This window comes from Chrysemys picta, chromosome 6 (genome assembly GCF_011386835.1).
Source record: "Chrysemys picta bellii isolate R12L10 chromosome 6, ASM1138683v2, whole genome shotgun sequence".
Taxonomy (NCBI): Eukaryota; Metazoa; Chordata; order Testudines; family Emydidae; genus Chrysemys; species Chrysemys picta.
The window spans coordinates 98,823,970-98,841,456 of record NC_088796.1 but is presented as its reverse complement, the minus strand read 5'-3'; the positions used below and the strand labels follow the sequence as shown (position 1 = coordinate 98,841,456).

General features: G+C 38.2%; 1 protein-coding gene across 13 annotated transcripts in view; it reads right to left on the bottom strand.

Annotated features, from left to right (window-relative positions):
- VPS13A (vacuolar protein sorting 13 homolog A) overlaps window positions 1–17,487 on the bottom strand; it is a 293,421-nt gene that overhangs the window by 65,418 nt on the left and 210,516 nt on the right. For 11 of the 13 annotated variants that reach the window (XR_010588882.1, XR_010588883.1, XM_042850566.2 and 8 more), the window contains 7 exons: window positions 17,279–17,407; window positions 15,508–15,641; window positions 13,171–13,300; window positions 10,565–10,800; window positions 6,821–6,974; window positions 5,636–5,782; window positions 5,254–5,335 (listed from right to left, as the gene is read on the bottom strand). Coding sequence is in view for 11 of the 13 variants with exons in the window: in XM_042850566.2 (XP_042706500.2) it covers window positions 5,254–5,335; window positions 5,636–5,782; window positions 6,821–6,974; window positions 10,565–10,800; window positions 13,171–13,300; window positions 15,508–15,641; window positions 17,279–17,407 (1,012 nt within the window). In the remaining 2 variants the exon portion in view is untranslated. Of the gene's footprint in view, window positions 1–3,248; window positions 3,382–3,767; window positions 4,314–5,253; window positions 5,336–5,635; window positions 5,783–6,820; window positions 6,975–10,564; window positions 10,801–13,170; window positions 13,301–15,507; window positions 15,642–17,278; window positions 17,408–17,487 lie in introns of those variants that run through there. The other 2 variants (XM_065550526.1, XM_065550524.1) reach the window with 2 other exon arrangements.

Sequence of the window (17,487 nt, the reverse complement as noted above, 5' to 3'; positions counted from 1 at the left end):
TACGGGGAGTCGACGGGGGAGCCTGCCTGCCGGGTCTGGACGGCGGTAAGTTCGAACTAAGGTACGTCGACTTCAGCTACGTTATTCACGTAGCTGAAGTTGCGTACTAACAGAGAAATCCTGCTGAGCTATCTTTCTCTTCCAATAACTATGCTGTTTACTGTAGGTATTCCCAATCCCGATGCTTCAAGAGGCCTTCTGGTCTTCTCTGCAGGTGCATTGTCAGTCCCTTGACTGCCTAACAAGTCCAATGGGCCTTTTGCAACGGAAGACTAGGAGTATGCCTACAATCTTCCCCTTTCCTTTTCTATATCCTTTGCTGCGAAGCAGCTTTGACCTCTAGTTATCTTCTGGTTTGGGAAGAGCTATCAGCATTCATACCTCAGATCAGAAACCAATCCCTAACAGGAAGTAGGAGGAAACTTCCTCTGTAAGCACAATAATAGTCCACTAATATAGTTTCTTGCAATTTCATCTGAAGCAGCGGGTACTAGCCACAGTCAGACAAGATACTGGACCAATGGACCACTGGACCAATCTTATGTCAATTTTTTTGTGGAATGTGCTTGTTCTAGCTGAGACATAGTATTGCTGTCAAAGTGAACCAGAAGAATGTGTATTCAGATTTTGGAAATCTGTCTTCCAAGTATGTTCTTCATCTATGAAACTTGCTTCCACAATGATTATACAAGTGTTTAGAGCAAATACTGGGGTGGCCTTCAGAATGTTTTTTGTACTTACCTGCCCCAGAAAGGGACATGTGGGTGTGATCTAAAAAGGACACCTAACTTTTCATTTTATCAGAAGGAATGTCCTCAGAAGGAATTTCTGTAGGTGTGTTCTGAGAAATCCATTCAGGGAATGAAGCCAATGCATGGCACCTGACATCCTAGCCATTGGACACAACTCCCAGAAAATGGAATGGGGTTTTGCATCTCTGCAAATCTTTACTATGATAGTAAAATTATGGCCAGAGCCATGCCTGTTTTGACCGCTGGGTGAGCAACTCTCTGCACTGGAGTTCAAAATCAAGATGAGCTATTCAATAATTGGTAGGTATGAATTATTTCCAATTAGGAATGGGTCTGTTTCTCTGGATAGAGCACTGATTGGCATGTTGTCTATAGATGGGTATAGATGTGTAAATTGCAACCAGTGTCTTGCTGAGACTTCTACCTACCATTTCCTGACTCTGGGGGAGGAGAATATGGAGAAAAAAAAAGTCTTGTACATGTATTGTGAGCTCTCCTACACAAATGCTCTATTTTTTTCTTTATCATGCTGAGGATTTCGTTGGTTTGGAGGAAAATTTATCTAGGTTTTGTTGGGAGCTCCTGCTCCACATTTTCCTCTCAGCTAAGGTAATAGTCCCTTCTTGGATAAAAGTATAAGGGGGTAGCCGTGTTAGTCTGTATCTACAAAAACAACAAGGAGTCTGGTGGTACCTTAAAGACTAACAGATTTATTTGGGCATAAGCTTTCGTGAGTAAAAACCTCACTTCTTCGGATGCATAGAGTGAAAGTTACAGATGCAGGCATTATATACTGACACCTGGAGAGCAGGGAGTTACTTCACAAGACGAAGTAACTCCCTGCTCTCCATGTGTCAGTATATAATGCCTGCATCTGTAACTTTCACTCTATGCATCCGAAGAAGTGAGGTTTTTACTCACGAAAGCTTATGCCCAAATAAATCTGTTAGTCTTTAAGGTGCCATCAGACTCCTTGTTGTTCTTGGATAAAGTTGGCGATGGTAGCAACCAACTGACTTCTATGCTGGCTTTGATGGTGAAGGTTGAGGCCTCTGCTATTGTCAGTTACTAATTTCTCTAATATTTCCCCAAGCAGTTCCTCACTTGTACATTTGCTATTCATGGATGTAATATAACTTCCTTGTAACCACCAAGTTAGAACCCCCATTGGTCATCATAAAATCACATCAAGGATACAAGTAGGACAGAACCAGAACCTCTCACTCCAATTAAGGATCAGACCTCTAGATGATGAGCCACTTGCTTGCCTCCTCCTTGCCTTTCCTTACTAGATATATAAAAATAACTATGGGTTGAACGGCTACAACTCAGGCTTTGAAATAGCTCTGCAGTGTATCCCTACTCTTACGGTCTATAGCAGTGGTTCTTAACCTATTTACCGTTGTCAGCTACATCCAATACTACCTGTATGGCCCTGAGGATATCACATGGGACGCAGGGCTGTGCTGATTGGGCCGCAAGTGGCCCGCAGGTTGAGAACCACTAGTCTATAGGTTCTTTTGGAAGGAAGCTCCCTTCTGAAGGTGTGATTATCTTTCACTGGTGAAGCTACTGCAGCACCGAACTTAGGTTACTCTTAAATGTTAGAAGTCTAAGTGGGATTGGGATTTTACTCAGTATTTTGAACATGGAAAGGAATTTCTTAGTTACCCCTCTGTAACTCCATGATGATGCAGCTTTATGGGAGCTGAAATCTCTGTGCCTATGACTGATCCTTAGGCTTCAATGTGGCGCAGGGAAGGAGAGAGAGTCTTTGATCCTTTTTCCCTGGCAGAGCAAGGTTTTATGCTAATTACTGGAAGGCGCAATTCCCATTCTGTCACTCCCTGATATCTGAACATCCTTCCCAAGAAGAGTGGGGGTCCTTGGGATGAAAGTCAGACAGGTATAATTCCCATTACACTGCAGCCTGAGGCAAGACTGAACAGGAGGGACAGGCTTCTCTGTGTGCCCAGACGTGACACAAGGTAAAGAAGGGTTGGTGAGCTTGATTTACAGCTTCATGAACAATATTAAGTGCTACCCTTTGAAGGTGACACTTGCTTCTGTCTTTCTGGGAGCTGGAGTCTCTGAGGATTGCAAAAAACTTATTCCTGAACATCATAAGAATCCCCCAATTCACAGTGGAAGGAAGGGGAACTGTGTAGTTCCACTTCAGTATCTTGGCTGGGGAGGAGGAGAATGACTTTGGATCCTTTCTGGGATTGCCCAGCTCCGTAATGGAATTTACCCCCTAAGCTAGCCAGAGAGTGTCCTCCTCATCTTCTCCCTGAAACACTTAGGGCTTCTCTATGTTGGAGTCATGGCTCATTGGGGTGTGCCAGGGCCCAAATGGTGGTCCAACTGTCAATGCAAGGATAAGATAGCTTTGAACAGACAGCACATAATTTACCCTCAGTATAGTCTGACAATGCTGCCTCACATAGGGAACACGCTGCTTAAATTTAGCCTGGTTGTGGGACAGCTTTGACTTGCCTGAATGGGGCTGAAGGAGTACCAGACAGAGTATGATGCAAGAGCAGATCCACCATGAAACCACCATGTTGCCAAATAATCGATCCAGGGCAGAAGGAGTAGGAGGTGGACAAAGAATGGTTTTAAGTGACTACTGCACAAAAACAAACAATTAAAATTATCGAACATAATAGAGTTGGGAGAAACTGAACTGCCAATTTATTTTGCAGCCAGAGGTAGAAAATCTGATGGCCTGAGCTGAAGTTCTTAGTCTTGGAGTCTTCAGCAACAACACTGGACTGCCTCCAAGTTCATAGGTGGGTGGCTCTGACCCTTTAGTGATGAATGAGCAGAAAAGCTGTTCAACAGAAATAATGCCATCAAGGCCAAGAGAATGCATACACTTCCCCAAATTTACAACGGGTGCAAGTTTAAATCATCATTTAAATCAATAGAGTTGCACCTTGCTTACACCAGGTTTGAATTTTGTCCTGAATCTTTGTTGTCATAGCATAGAAAAAGAAGCTATAAAGCTTAAAAAAGCATTATAGCTTCTTTTTCTATGCTATGACAACAAAGATTCAGGACAAAATTCAAACCTGGTGTAAGCAAGGTGCAACTCTATTGATTTAAATGATGATTTAAACTTGCACCCGTTGTAAATTTGGGGAAGTGTATGCATTCTCTGAGAGTGACTGCACCACAATTAAGGTGGGGCAGAGTTTGTTTGGGGTTTACCCAGGAAGGACAGCTCTGCTTTATGCCGGGGGGTGGGTGGGTGGGGTGGAGGGAGGAGGAAGGAGGTCAGGAACTGCTGTAAAAAAGGTGCTCGGTGGTCAGCTTTGCAGCAATGCCTGCTCTCTCCCCAACCAGGAATGAGAGGTCCAAAGGGCATAAAGGTACGAAACCTGGGTGGGGCAAGTCTCTTTGTTCCACGCAGCGAGGAAGCCAGCACCCACCCTCCCTCCCCTAGTGGAGGTGAATGGCAGACTGGGTTAGGACCTTCTGTGGGCATTACACTAGTCGCTCCTTTTAAAGTGGGTCTGGGAAGGAATTTTTCTCGCACCACCTGAATTGGCTTTGGTGGAGTGAGGTTTTTTTTGCCTTCCCCACAGTGGATGTGAGGGAGGACCTTTTCTGGTGACAAGGAAAGGTGGTAGGCCATATGTCGCAACTTATTTTGTAAGGTTGGGCAGATGTCCAGTGCAGGTACTCCATAAGGAAGGCAGCCAGTGACAAGATAAATGGCCTGGTAAAGGACTTAAAAGGAGGTACTGGATAAAGGAACAGAATGGGGGAGGGGGTTGGGGATTCCTGATTGGTACAGCAGGGAGCCAACCCCTTCCCCCCCCACCCGCCCCCGTTCTCATAGCCCACCTTAGCCCTCTTACGAGGCTGGTGGATGGTAAGGTCCAAGCCATGGGTCGGCTGGAGGACCTGGATGGAAACAAAGGGGGGCTGGTGGAAGCCCCGGAGAATTGATTTGAATAAACATGGATTTGCCTGCACTGTACACTTTATTTGCTATTATATAGATGTCTGGGTAGTCCCAGACATCTATATAATAAAGTTGTGGCCTGATTAAAATCCATAACAAGTGTCTCCTGTCCTTCTTGAGGTGTACCCAGACAATATTAATAGTGTATGTCAAAGTAGTATCATGTATAGTGGATGAAACATCTAATGTTGGTGGCATGAAAGAGGTTTTTATGGTTTTGTTAAAGTTATGAGAATTTCACCCAAAGATGCCTCCTAGTCATAATAAATTTGGCTTTAGGTGGGTGGGCTGGATCATTCATTCCTTAATAGTAATATTTGTTTTCTCTGTAGTTATCAAGTTTTATGGTCAATTTTGACTGATAGTGGCCTAAATATGCCTTATCTTTTTCATGCACATCTTTCTATTTTAAGGAGATGAACTTATATTCTGCTTATAGTGACAACCTAAACCATTTACAAATGCACATAACATATATATTTATATTTTTGCAAGAACTGTGAAATATATTAAATTATATCCACAAACCTGAATCCAGGGTGATGGACTTTGGAGGTTTAATAGGATAAAACACAAAAGGAAATATGGCTCCGGGAATCTGGTTTTGTATCTGATAAGGGTAAGGACAGGACAAGATGATGCATGTTAGCTATTCCAGTATCAGCTGTTTATTAAAAAAGAAACTCTAGGTAAGCAACATACAGAAACATTAAAATATCCTTTACACATGCCAAACACAAAAGAAAAAAGTGACTGATCCAAAAAGTGTTCAGTATATTTCTGAAAAAAGATTATTTGGATTACAAAACCTAGAAAAACTCATTACTGTAGCCCTAACATTATAAACAATTTGTGAACAGTAACCTTACTAAGTGTGTCCTCATACATTTTAGCTCTTTGGAAGACTCACCTGTATCCAGTAAACTTGGACTCTGAAGGACTTTTGATGTGCAGATGTACTATATTCTACATTTAAAGCTGGCAAATAGTTTCTTCTTACAGGAATTTCATTTGGTTGCTGGATTTTCATGTTACCACCATTAGGAGTTAAACAAACCTGTAATATTAATATTTAAAAAAATAGGTGTGCTGTGTGCTTCAGTAGCCAGAAACTCTAATTTTAAAATGTACATTTTGTACTCTCAACATATTGAACGTCAACTTTAAAACTAATATTAAAGTGTTACTGCTCAAATGTTAGAATGTTCTCCAATTCAAGTTAATGGGGATAGTCATTAACTTCAACAGAAGCCAGACTAGGACCTAAATTTGTACACTTATTTTGAGGGATTATCTATCTATTTACATGTTGCTTTCTAAAGTTGATGTACAATAGTATGGTGAACAATGTCATTTTAAGATATAAACTTGCAGGTGTCAGGAGCCTGGACTCAGTTTCCTGCACAAATTATTTAAATATAAACCTACTACACATAGAAAAAGGAAGATTCAGATCTTAATGTACTTTTTAATTTTTACAAAATCATTTAGGATGTTCTGCTTGATATTTACAGTATGATAATATAAAGCACTGCTTTAAATGATTCACCTTGCCTAGAAATGAAACATGCATAGCTATTTTATTATGCTATCTTAACTATAGCACTTTATCAACCACGTATTTAATTATACTGTTACTTTTGCCGTCTATTACCATAGTAAAGCTATACATTTATTATTTGCTTGTATGTTAGCAGTTATAATATTTATAATTGTTTAAAGCATTCAATAACAAAATACGTAAGTAGAAAAAGCTGTGGTGTCAGAAAGTTTGTATTAAACATCACGTGAAGAACTGCAATGTTCCTTGACTGTGTATGTGTGTGCACATCTTTATGACCACACAACCTGGAATTGGTTATGCCTCCTTAAATAAGGTAAAGGCTAAAAACAAACTGGATACAGTAGCTTTCAAGGTCTTATTGTATCCTTTCTTGAGATACATAAAGAAAGGTTTTCAAATGGACTCTACTGGAATATTGCCAAAATTTGATGCTATATATAGATTTTTTTCTTCTTCTCTCACCCTCTATATGTATGTATATCTCTATATACAAATTAATATTTAAGAGTAAAGAGTACTAACAAATATTACCATAACATTTGTTTCCAGCTCAACAATCTTGTTTTCTGAAGGGGATAGCTCACTGTATTCTTTAAATGCTCTCTCTAACTTTTCAGTCTGCTTAATGCTCATTGGCCTCCACCTTGATTTCTTCTTGGGTTTTGTCTCCCAAACTACATCAGAACTTGTAAATGAAAACAAAACAAATGGTAAACATAAAAGAATGACAGATTAGGAGTTTCAAGTTTATTTTGACAATTTTATCATTTTAAATAATATTTTGCTGGACATGGATCATCAATACATATAAAACACATGACAGACAAAAACAAAAAATACCAGATTTCATGTAGTATTCTTTTCTGGTTATTTTATTTATTTATAGGCAACTTAGTATTAGTACTAGGTAATATTCAATTTTGATTGCTGCTGCATATCTATCCAAGAGGGTTTAAAAAAAATAAACTATACACAGTTTCCCCTACCAGCGCTGTTCAAGATACAAAATGAAAAATTTCTTACCTGAATATCTTAGTTTCTCTCCTCATTCCTAACAAACAAGTAATGCCTCTCACCTGTGAAATTCAGAAATAATCCAGAACTGTTCTGGAGGCTTAGGAGTAAGCCCCTCCCTTCATGTGAGGCCAACAGAAGACTTTTTCCAGAATTGTATATGAATGTCAAACAACAAATCATAAGCATTAAGTCAACAACTTGTAATTACATTAACTAACCTTAAGGCAATTCTATGTTGATGTCTCTTCATAGAAATTTTTCAATTGGTTACAAACTATATTTTGGTCATTTACCAGACTACCAGGGTGGGCTGAATGAGGAGAGAAGCTGATAACCAAAAGAAAATTTGCTGAAATTTCACATTGTGCTGTACAGCATTCTCACCTCATCCGCAAAAATAGTAAGAAGTGGGCAGTGAATCACAGAAGTGTGCGTGTGTGTGTGTGTGTGGGGGGGGGGAATAAGGGACAGTTTATATTATTACAGTAGAATAATAGCCTGTTCCTCCCATATGAAGCAAAATCTTTTTAACGGAAAGAAACCTACCTTGCTATCCTCAGAAGATATTCAGACCCTATTTTCTACCCACAATGCCACTAGCATCCTTAATTTCCTCCAGGAATGGTTTCACTCATGTCTAGTATGCTAACTGGTGCAGGATTTTAACATCTTGCCTGCAGCATCTTTGAGGCCATAAGTGCTTGTCACTGATGCCAATACAAAACTCCATTGGCTTCAACTGAGCCAGGATTTCACCCCTGGTATTTTGGATGAAATGAGATTAACAGGATACAGTTAGTATGTGTACTCCATACACTTGAGAGACACATCTTTAGAGATTTATAAATGTTCATGTATGGCAAACCTTTCTAAAGGAATGCTAAGGAATGAAAAAAATTGATGGGAGAACCATTTCTCAACAAGTGTGGTAAGAAGAATTTACCAGAAAGATTGCTGGTACTATAAGAATAATCTTTTTCTCACACCACAACAGTTGGGCACTAATTCTGAAACATGTCTTTCTAAATGCAACTAGAATAGCTGGTTGCAGGCTTGTCTCCTCTGGCCATCCTGATGAACCCTGACATCTGAGGATCTTCAATCAAGGAGCCTGTTGCCATTAGAGTTGGTACCCACTGTTATATAGTGCTTGGTTTTAGGACAAGAACCAAAAATCCTGGAGAAATTCCAGTGTAACCGAGGTCACCAGAACTTCAGGATACTGGTTTACCTTCAGACCAGAAATAAAACTTGACTGGAACAATGAATGAATTTCCTGGTTGAGTTCTGCTGGGATACCAAAATGCATCTACAAAGCTAAATGAGAACCCACTCCTCTTTAGATACCCAAGGCTGTTAAATGTAGATGGTCCATATGCAGATGGATACCCTGGCTGAAGAAGTCTGGTCTCTTCTGCAGGTACAATGGAAATTCCTTGGCTGTCTCTATCAGGTCCAATCCAAGCCAGTGCAAGACTAGGAAAATGACTTCAGTTCTTTTTCCTCCTCTTTTTGTATCCTTTCAGAATGGCAGCAGACTTTTCTCTGCCCACAACATTGCTTCTGGAAGAAGCTTTTCCCCCTGGTTATTCCGCAATTTTGGAAAGCATGTAAACATTCATGCTTCACAGCATATGCCAATCTCTAACAACCAGATGTAGGAAAATTTCCTTTTCGAGCAATTATTCCAGAATTGCCCACTACCAGGTTTTTTGCACCTTTCCCTGAAGCATCCGACACTGGCCACTGTCAGATACAAACAGAATATTAGACTTGATGAACCCACTAGTCTGATCCCATAGAGTCATTCCTATGTTTTTGTTCAGACATGTCACTGACAGAGCTGTCCAAGTGAACTAAAAGGATGAGTATGCTGAGAATTTGAAAAGTGGTAAGCTTGAGAGAACTAATGTCTTCCTTTTTCCAAAATGAGGGACCTTTAGTTGTCTTGTCCCCAAGGTATCCTCCCCTCTCTGACAGGCTAGCTTCTGTAGTGAGTAGCCAGGGATCTAAAGTGAAAAACAGGTTGTTTTTTTCAGGATGTTCTATGTACTTACCTGCCCACAAGTGGGGTCATTTTATCTGGAAATGATGCCTAATTTTGCATTGTGTCTACTGTGCAGTTCTACACACTTAGAAGGAATTTCTGGAGACACATTTTGAGAAATCCCACTCAGGGTATAACACCAATGCATGCCACCAGCAATCCTAGTTGGCAACTGACTGGGTGATTGCTGTGAGAAAAATAGTGATTCAGTGAAGTTTTGGTTCTTTGACCATAATTTTACCACTATGGCAAACATTTGTAGAGCTGTGCCTAGTTTGACCTCGGGTAAACTGTATTGGGATCAAAAAGTTCCTCTTGATTTTGAACCATTTCCAGCACCTGGGCAGTTATGAGTGGATTTGTTTCTCCACATAGGACACTGGTTGGGATTTTGTCCCTGAATGTATACAGATGCATAACTTGCAACCTGAGCCTTGCCATAGCTACCACCAGCTGTTTTTTTAAGAATCTGGGTGCAGAGTATTGATGAAAAAGAAGAGGAATAGTTCACCCTTCTGGATGAGTAAGGATTGGTGGCTTGTGTCAGCAAGGCATAGCTTGCCCTCTGAGAGTCCTTATAAATATAGCACATCTCAGACTTGGTTAGATGCTAGTAGGGCTTCTCTGCTGTGATGGGGGGCAGAGGGAGCTGCTTATGAAGTGCTATACAGGAGAAAATAGAGGGTTATAGCCTCAACATTATGGTAATTCCTCAACTCAGCAGAGGGAGAGAGGAGCTAGACGCTAAAATGAAGTTGCTACTGCACAAAACCAAAAATTAGTTATAAAACATACTGGTTGGGAGAAACTGAACTGCTAACTTGTTCCCCTGTTGGAAGAAGAAAATCTGGATGCTTAAGCTGAAGGGTAGGGCTTAGACTTGGAGTATACACCAGTGTGGACTCCTTTCAAATTCCACAGGTGGGAGGTATTACCCATTAGTGATGAATGAGGAGAGAAGCTGTGCAGCAGAAAGTTTAATATAACATACTGTACACGCATATCCATTCAAAGCACATACCAATTTGAAGCATAAAACTAAATGGAAATGGAATTCCAAACACATTCCAACCTAAACACGCAATGATTTAGTACTAACAAGAAGAAGACTAGATCAGATCAAAAAGTATAAAACTAAAAATAAAACTAGCTGAGTTTAAAATGCTTGAAATAATGCTTACAGTGACTCCCTACCGAATAGATTACTTTACCTTGTAATTCCAATGTAGGACACTTCTTGCTTTGTATAATTGTTGACTAAAGAAATTCCAACATCTTGTAATGATAGAACAATTTCTTGTTCTGCTAGTTCTACTTTTTCACTTTCATATGTTGCTTTAAATACACTCTCATCTTCAGTGAATAGGATAATACGTTGCAAGCCTTCAAAAAATGAAACTAAATAAACTCTCTTTTTATGATCCAGGATGAGAGAGTCCATCATGTCCTACATGAGGAGGAAAAAAAACCCAAAAGTTTGCAAGTTTTGTTCATTCTACTTCGACAAACAAATGTAAATTTTGAAGCAACATGGATATTGACAAATAAAAGCTACATTGGGAAGGTAGGACATTGGAGAGTGTAAGAATGGAAGAAAACGGGTCATATTCATAAGAAGGACATTATATGAAATTCAAAAATGATAAAATTTTGAATCATGAAGCAAGATCTCAATTGTGCAAGCACTCATTAAGACAAGGGGACAAATGGGAATAAAGTTAAGAATATGTACAAGTGGAAATATTATTCCCCCTATTCGAGCTATGCACAGGTTGATCATTGATTAAACTAATGCAAATGCATCAGAAGTTAACAAAGTATTTGTTTCCGCTTTATTAGAAACAATGAAAAGAAGAGGAAATCTATATTTACCTACTGGAGAAGCATAAAACTGAAACCAAAAGAACAGTTAGCATAAGAGAAATAAAAAGTGAACTATATATCAGTACTGTTTTAAGTATAGCCTCGATAACACAAAACATTTCTGTTCAGGTGATTAATATAATGAAAACGGATTTTTTTGTTTTAATGTACCAAAATATGTAAAATATTCTTATGCTTTAAAGTATTTCCATAGCTTCAAAAAGTGAAATGGAACAATATCTTAAATTATGATTGGTTGCTCTGGCTATAAAAGAGCTTTTTGGCAACTGTCTTAGGTCTCCATAACTAAGAATCTGTCATGGTTTTCATAAGTTAGGCTCTTACAGACAATCTTTTCTCCATTCTTGTACAAACTCCTATTGTTTTCAACAGGAGTTATGCACTTAAAATTGGGTGTAACATGGTGCTGTGTTTTAAATATGTGGTTTATTATTTGTCTTGGCAGTTTAAAGGATAATTCCTATAATAGACTGGTCTTAACACATAACAAATAAGATGAAATTTGTAGTTTTAGAGTTTTAAACCGGGTTTCGAATTCTTGAAGAGAAACGTTAGAAAATAATACTATTAAATCCAAGAACTCTATTAACACAAACAGCGCTATTGTGAAATTAGGGTTTGTCTATACAGTCAGTGTGCTGCAAGCTGGGTTGTAAATCTACCTTGCACTAGTGTGTCATGCACTAACTATCCATGTGGACCTTGGTACCACATACTAAAAATTCCCCTATTCTAATAGGCAAGTCCCCAGTATAACAAAACTGGCAATATTTAGTTACCTGATTAAAGGAAAATGGCAACACAATTGTTTAACAATTCCCGTATCACTACCCATTCATTAGGAAAACGACAAACTTGTTCATTTGGCCCTTATTTCTCCAAAATCACATACTTTGAAAAACCGTATCATTAAATTGTTTTGCTTTGTGTCTCTTTGCTTCTTTCCTTTCTTAGTCACCTCCTAAGTCTTCAACAATTGATATTCTGGTTCTTCCCTTATGGAAAAGTCCTACAGAATTTAACAAGGATGAGTCTCTAGGATACTATAAGAACAAATAAAAAAACTATTGATACTGCACTCAGTGAATCATCACTCCTCCGCAAAACAGAGAGGTCCAGTGGTGTCTAACAAACTTTCCTGGAATTTATTTTTAAAATAAGAAAAAACTAAAAAATTCCATTGAACAACCACCATGTTAGGAGCACATTACAGTTACACTGTTAGCAATCAAAATAAAGAAAAGGTCAAAGTTAAGGTTGCATGAATAAGCTTAAATGCTGCCCCCTATATATGCTGAAGCACTTAAGTTTAAAAGATTGCATGCTATTTTTCAAATACAATATGTATTATACTTTGTCCTACAACCTGTAAGGTGCATCTTCAAAAGGGTGCAGGAAGAGCCTAATCCAAAATCTACTGAAGTGAATGGGAGTCTTTCCATCAACTTCAGTGGGCTCTGAATCATGCCTTAAATGCGGCAGGGTTCTGCAAGACTGAATGACTTTCGTGGACTGTCTGATACCTCCAGAATAATACCACCTTCTAATAGTGTGTATTTAAGACTGTAAAAAACAAACCCAGTTTTTTTTTCTATTTGTTGAGATCATGTATTTAAAGGCTATTGCAGTGCATAACAACAGAAAGAACTTAGTTTGGCAGGCAACCTTAATATCAACATTTCTGACTTTTGAATACTTAGCCAGGTAACTATAAACCACATTTTAATAGGTATTTTGATCAAGTACCAATTTTTTAGAAAAATGTCTGTAAATAAATAAAGTACAGTCAGTCTGCTAGTGTCTGTGCCAGAAAGCTGCTTTCATAATTATGAGCATCAGAAGGGCAATACTGGGGCCTAAAATTAACATACAGAAATACAATATCAACAGATAGCACTAGTAAGAGTTCTATGATGTTAAAAAGTACACATACATCTTTTTGCGTTACTTCCCCATTGCACTTTCCACATTTCCATTTCAACTTTCTAGAGCCTACTGGATCAGCCCAGGTGTACAATACTGCTTTATTAGGCATAAGATGGTCTTCCATCACATTGAGAGAACTGCAAAATAATGATTAACAATATATATATTCAATGATCTTTTACACAACAAACTCAAAATCTAACACACCAATTAAATAATTGCACCATTTCTTACCTGTTAATTTATTTTCAATTTCATAGAATCATAGAATGTCAGGGTTGGAAGGGACCTCAGGAGGTCATCTAGTCCAACCCCCTGCTCAAAGCAGGATCAATCCCCAACTAAATCATCCCAATCAGGGCTTTGTCAAGCCTGATCTTAAAAACCTCTAAGGAAGGAGATTCCACTACCTCCTTACGTAACCCATTCCAATGCTTCACCACCCTCCTAGTGAAAAAGTTTTTCTTAATATCCAACCTAAACCTCCCCCACTGCAACGTGACACCATTATTCCTTGTTCTGTCATCTGGTACCACTGAGAACAGTCTAGATCCATCCTCTTTGGAACCCCCTTTCAGGTAGTTGAAAGCAGCTATCAAAGATAATATCAATGTATCATTAGTGGGTTTCCTGTTTCTTGGCAATACTCCACACTTGGAATACATTAATAAAGGTTTTTGCTTTGTTTTTTTTAAACTATAAAAGTGTGACCTTTAAAGCAATATACAGTGTGTAAATCATACACACACAAACAAACTTTAGAGAAGAGTAATTAAATCAGTATTACATGTTTATAATTTTACAAAGTGTGGGATAGTTCAGCTTAGTGGAATTATAATTTTAAAAAACATTTTATTAACAACATAAATGAACTTCTCATACAAGTATTAGTAAATCTTATCCATAGCCTATATTTGTTTCCTTTTAAAATCTCATTTGTGTTTGGTCAACCTGTATATCTATTTTATTCAAATTCCAAAAATAGTATGAAATCTACTGGATATTAATTATTAGTAAAATTTCCATTCTGTTTCAGAGTATCTCCACTTATTGGTTGCTAATGGCAAATAAGTAACAAGAAGGCAGAAAGCAGAGCTTAGAAATCATAAAGGAAATCTAGGCCGAGTACTGTCTATCACACAAACATTTCTAGAGAAGAACACTGTATTATAGAAGCAACTACCTGGAGCATACTCTACCACAGAATTTGCTGGCTGAGGCATAAAGGTTTAGTCTGTAGTGTCTCAGTATTATGGGTATCTGCAAAAACGTATGATCTTTACAGATCTATTCAGCCTTGACACGGATGGGGGGGTCTGGTGCAGTATGTTGTGATACTATCAGGAACTGGTCTCCCCCCACTATAATATACTGTTTTATTTGTTTCTTGGGTAAAGAACTTTATTTACTATAACTTTAAAATTGCATGGGGGATTCCTGAAAGGCACCTCAACAAGCCAGAAATAATATGATGTTCAAATGCCACAACTTCATTCAACAAGCAAAAAAATATAAACAAACAAAAAGAAGCAGGATTCACATAGTTTTTGCAGCAAAGGGTGCCTATAGCCACTGGGTCCAACTAACAGCTATCCTCTCTCTGAACTGCACACCTCCAAACAGCAAACTACAATTTTCAAAACAGTGCATTAATGTTGAGGGCCTCCGTTGAAACATCAAAAGGGGCCATTTTGCAGAGGTGCTAAGTGTCCACAGCCCTACTGACTTCAGTTAGAGGTGTGAGTGCTCACTGCCTATGAATATCAGGCCCAACATGTTGCAAGTTGTGCACCCAGAAAACGAGATACATGAATGAGTGGCTGTGTGTGACAATTTGGTTTTAGTGACTTGCCCAGCATCATGTGGCAAGTCTGTGTAAAGCCAGGGATAGAACCCAGTTCTCCTTGGTTGCAGGCAAGTGTCCTATCCACACCACCATCTTTTTTTCTTCTTGTAGCCCCATGCCTCATGGACAACACAACACTGCTTCATTAACAATCCATCCCATCCAAAAACAGAATATCATCCATGTTGCACACCTCGAGTACATCTCCACCTCATGAAACATGCTGAATATTTTGTTTTTTTTTAATCTCATTTTTCACAGCTCTTTGAGAGACAGTACACAGAACTATAGAAAACTTGCATGTGTATATATGCATACAGTGTACGAATTGCACGTTCTTGCTCTCTCTCACACACACACACAAATTATATATGTGCACACGCACATGTATGTGACCCTGTAACCCACACACCGTAAGCATATATACACATGCAAGTTTATATATACAGTCTGCGCCTACATGCTATGGAGAGTTTTATAACAACATTGCATACGTACCTTTGCCCATACTCAATCATCTCTTCCTTGGTATGGTTAATTAACAGGAATGGAGCTGCACCATCATGGTAATCTGATAAAGTAATTACTGTAGAATGTTCGGTCAGGTTAACATCCACTATAATGCCACCAAGCTATCAGATAGGAAATAAGAGTAAGTATCTGTGGTGTGATAAACCTTTTAATGTATAAAATACCATTTACTTTTTACAATATAAAAAAGTTTAACCCCATAAGCTAAACCACAAACATCTGTTTTAATATACTTTTATTATATTTTCCTGACCATATATAGAAAGTCAGGAAAGAGAGGCTGCATTTAGTGTTCCAAGACTACACAGGCATTCTACACCCTCAAATAATTAAGTTATTTGCTGGCAGAGCAATCCTTTCCTGGATCATTTAAACTCCATGGCATGTTTGACGAGTTTGTACATTCTGACCTCAACAATATGCTTTTGTTAAGGCTGTGCCTAACCTTCTCTCCCACAAAGCTGGAGAACTCCACCCTATAACAATCTGTTTAGGCAGAGATAAGATTAACTTTACCAGACAAACAAACCAGTGGTATTAAACATATATCCTTAAGCCTGTGAACACAGCTCTTGTGATGCTTAATTTCATTTGACGATGTTGTGCAACCTCAAGATAATAAAACATGCACTGTAGGAAGTTCAGAAATACATAAAGTTTAAAAAGCCACCATAACAATCAGCAATGTCCCTCCACATACAAAATAAAAAAGCAATGGATAGATCTATAAATAGGGCAACTGACTACAACTGCTGTTATAAACTGGCTACTTCTAACATTTTATATATTTTCAATTAACATAAGCCAGTGCTAAACTGAAATGTAGCCTGTCCCCAAAAGATCACTTTTAATATTGGAAATTAATTTAGAAGCATATGGGCCTTTATTTTCACTTATCTCTAACTGTATTCATGTTTCCTAAAGACACTGTACTGAGTTTAAAAATTTTAGCTGTATTTGAAAAAAGTTCTTCAAATAAATGTTCAATAATGAGAATCAAACCCACTTTTAATCATTAACTGTAGCACAGATAGCAGTCCTGCAGCAAACCCTAAGTTCTGTGACTTTTCCATTCAGATACAGTAAACAAAGTGGTAAAAGTTATAGTTGATTTTACGGGATCCTAACAATGTACTGTACACTGTGGTCTAGATTCTCAGCTCAGATATATGAGAACTGCTCCACTGACTTAAATGGTGTTCCATGCCTTTTACATCAACTGAGTATCTAGCTTACAATCCTTCTTCCTCCACCTTCACTTGACATCAAGATTACAAAGTCACTCACATCTGGGCCAAAAATGAACTGGTAAATTGCAAAAATGCAGACTTATAAAATGTAGAGTATTACCTACCTGTTTTCAGTAAGTAAATAAAAACTTTAACATGAGAGATAATTAAAGGAATAAATGCTAGCAGCAAATACAATAGGCCTGATTCTGATTTCATTTGAATAGGATTTCATGTATAAACCAGGAGTAATGCCACTGACGTCAATACAATTCTACCAGTGTAAAACTAATACAAATGAACTGGCACGAAGCCCAGTCAATATTCAAAATAGCCAGCATTTCAATTTTGACAGGTTCATTTTTTTATAGAATATATGAAGATTTTATATATATATATATATATGGAATATCCCATTGCTTTTGGAATGGGAGAAGAGTTTCGTATGGGAGGAGGTAGAGTATAGATTTATGTTGTCTTCTATAATTACTTAAAAAAAAATCACTTACCTTATTGTCCAAATACAGCAATGTACAGTTTTCTTGCTTATTAAAACAGATCATCTTGGGGGGAATGTTGGAGTTTTCAACTCTAATCAGCAATTTATTTGAATCATTTTCAGGCCAAAAGGGAATGCACTAGAATAAAATAATAAATTTTATATTCAAATAAATAGAAATCATAATGGAAAACTGCTGTGCAGCCCTCAAATGGCACT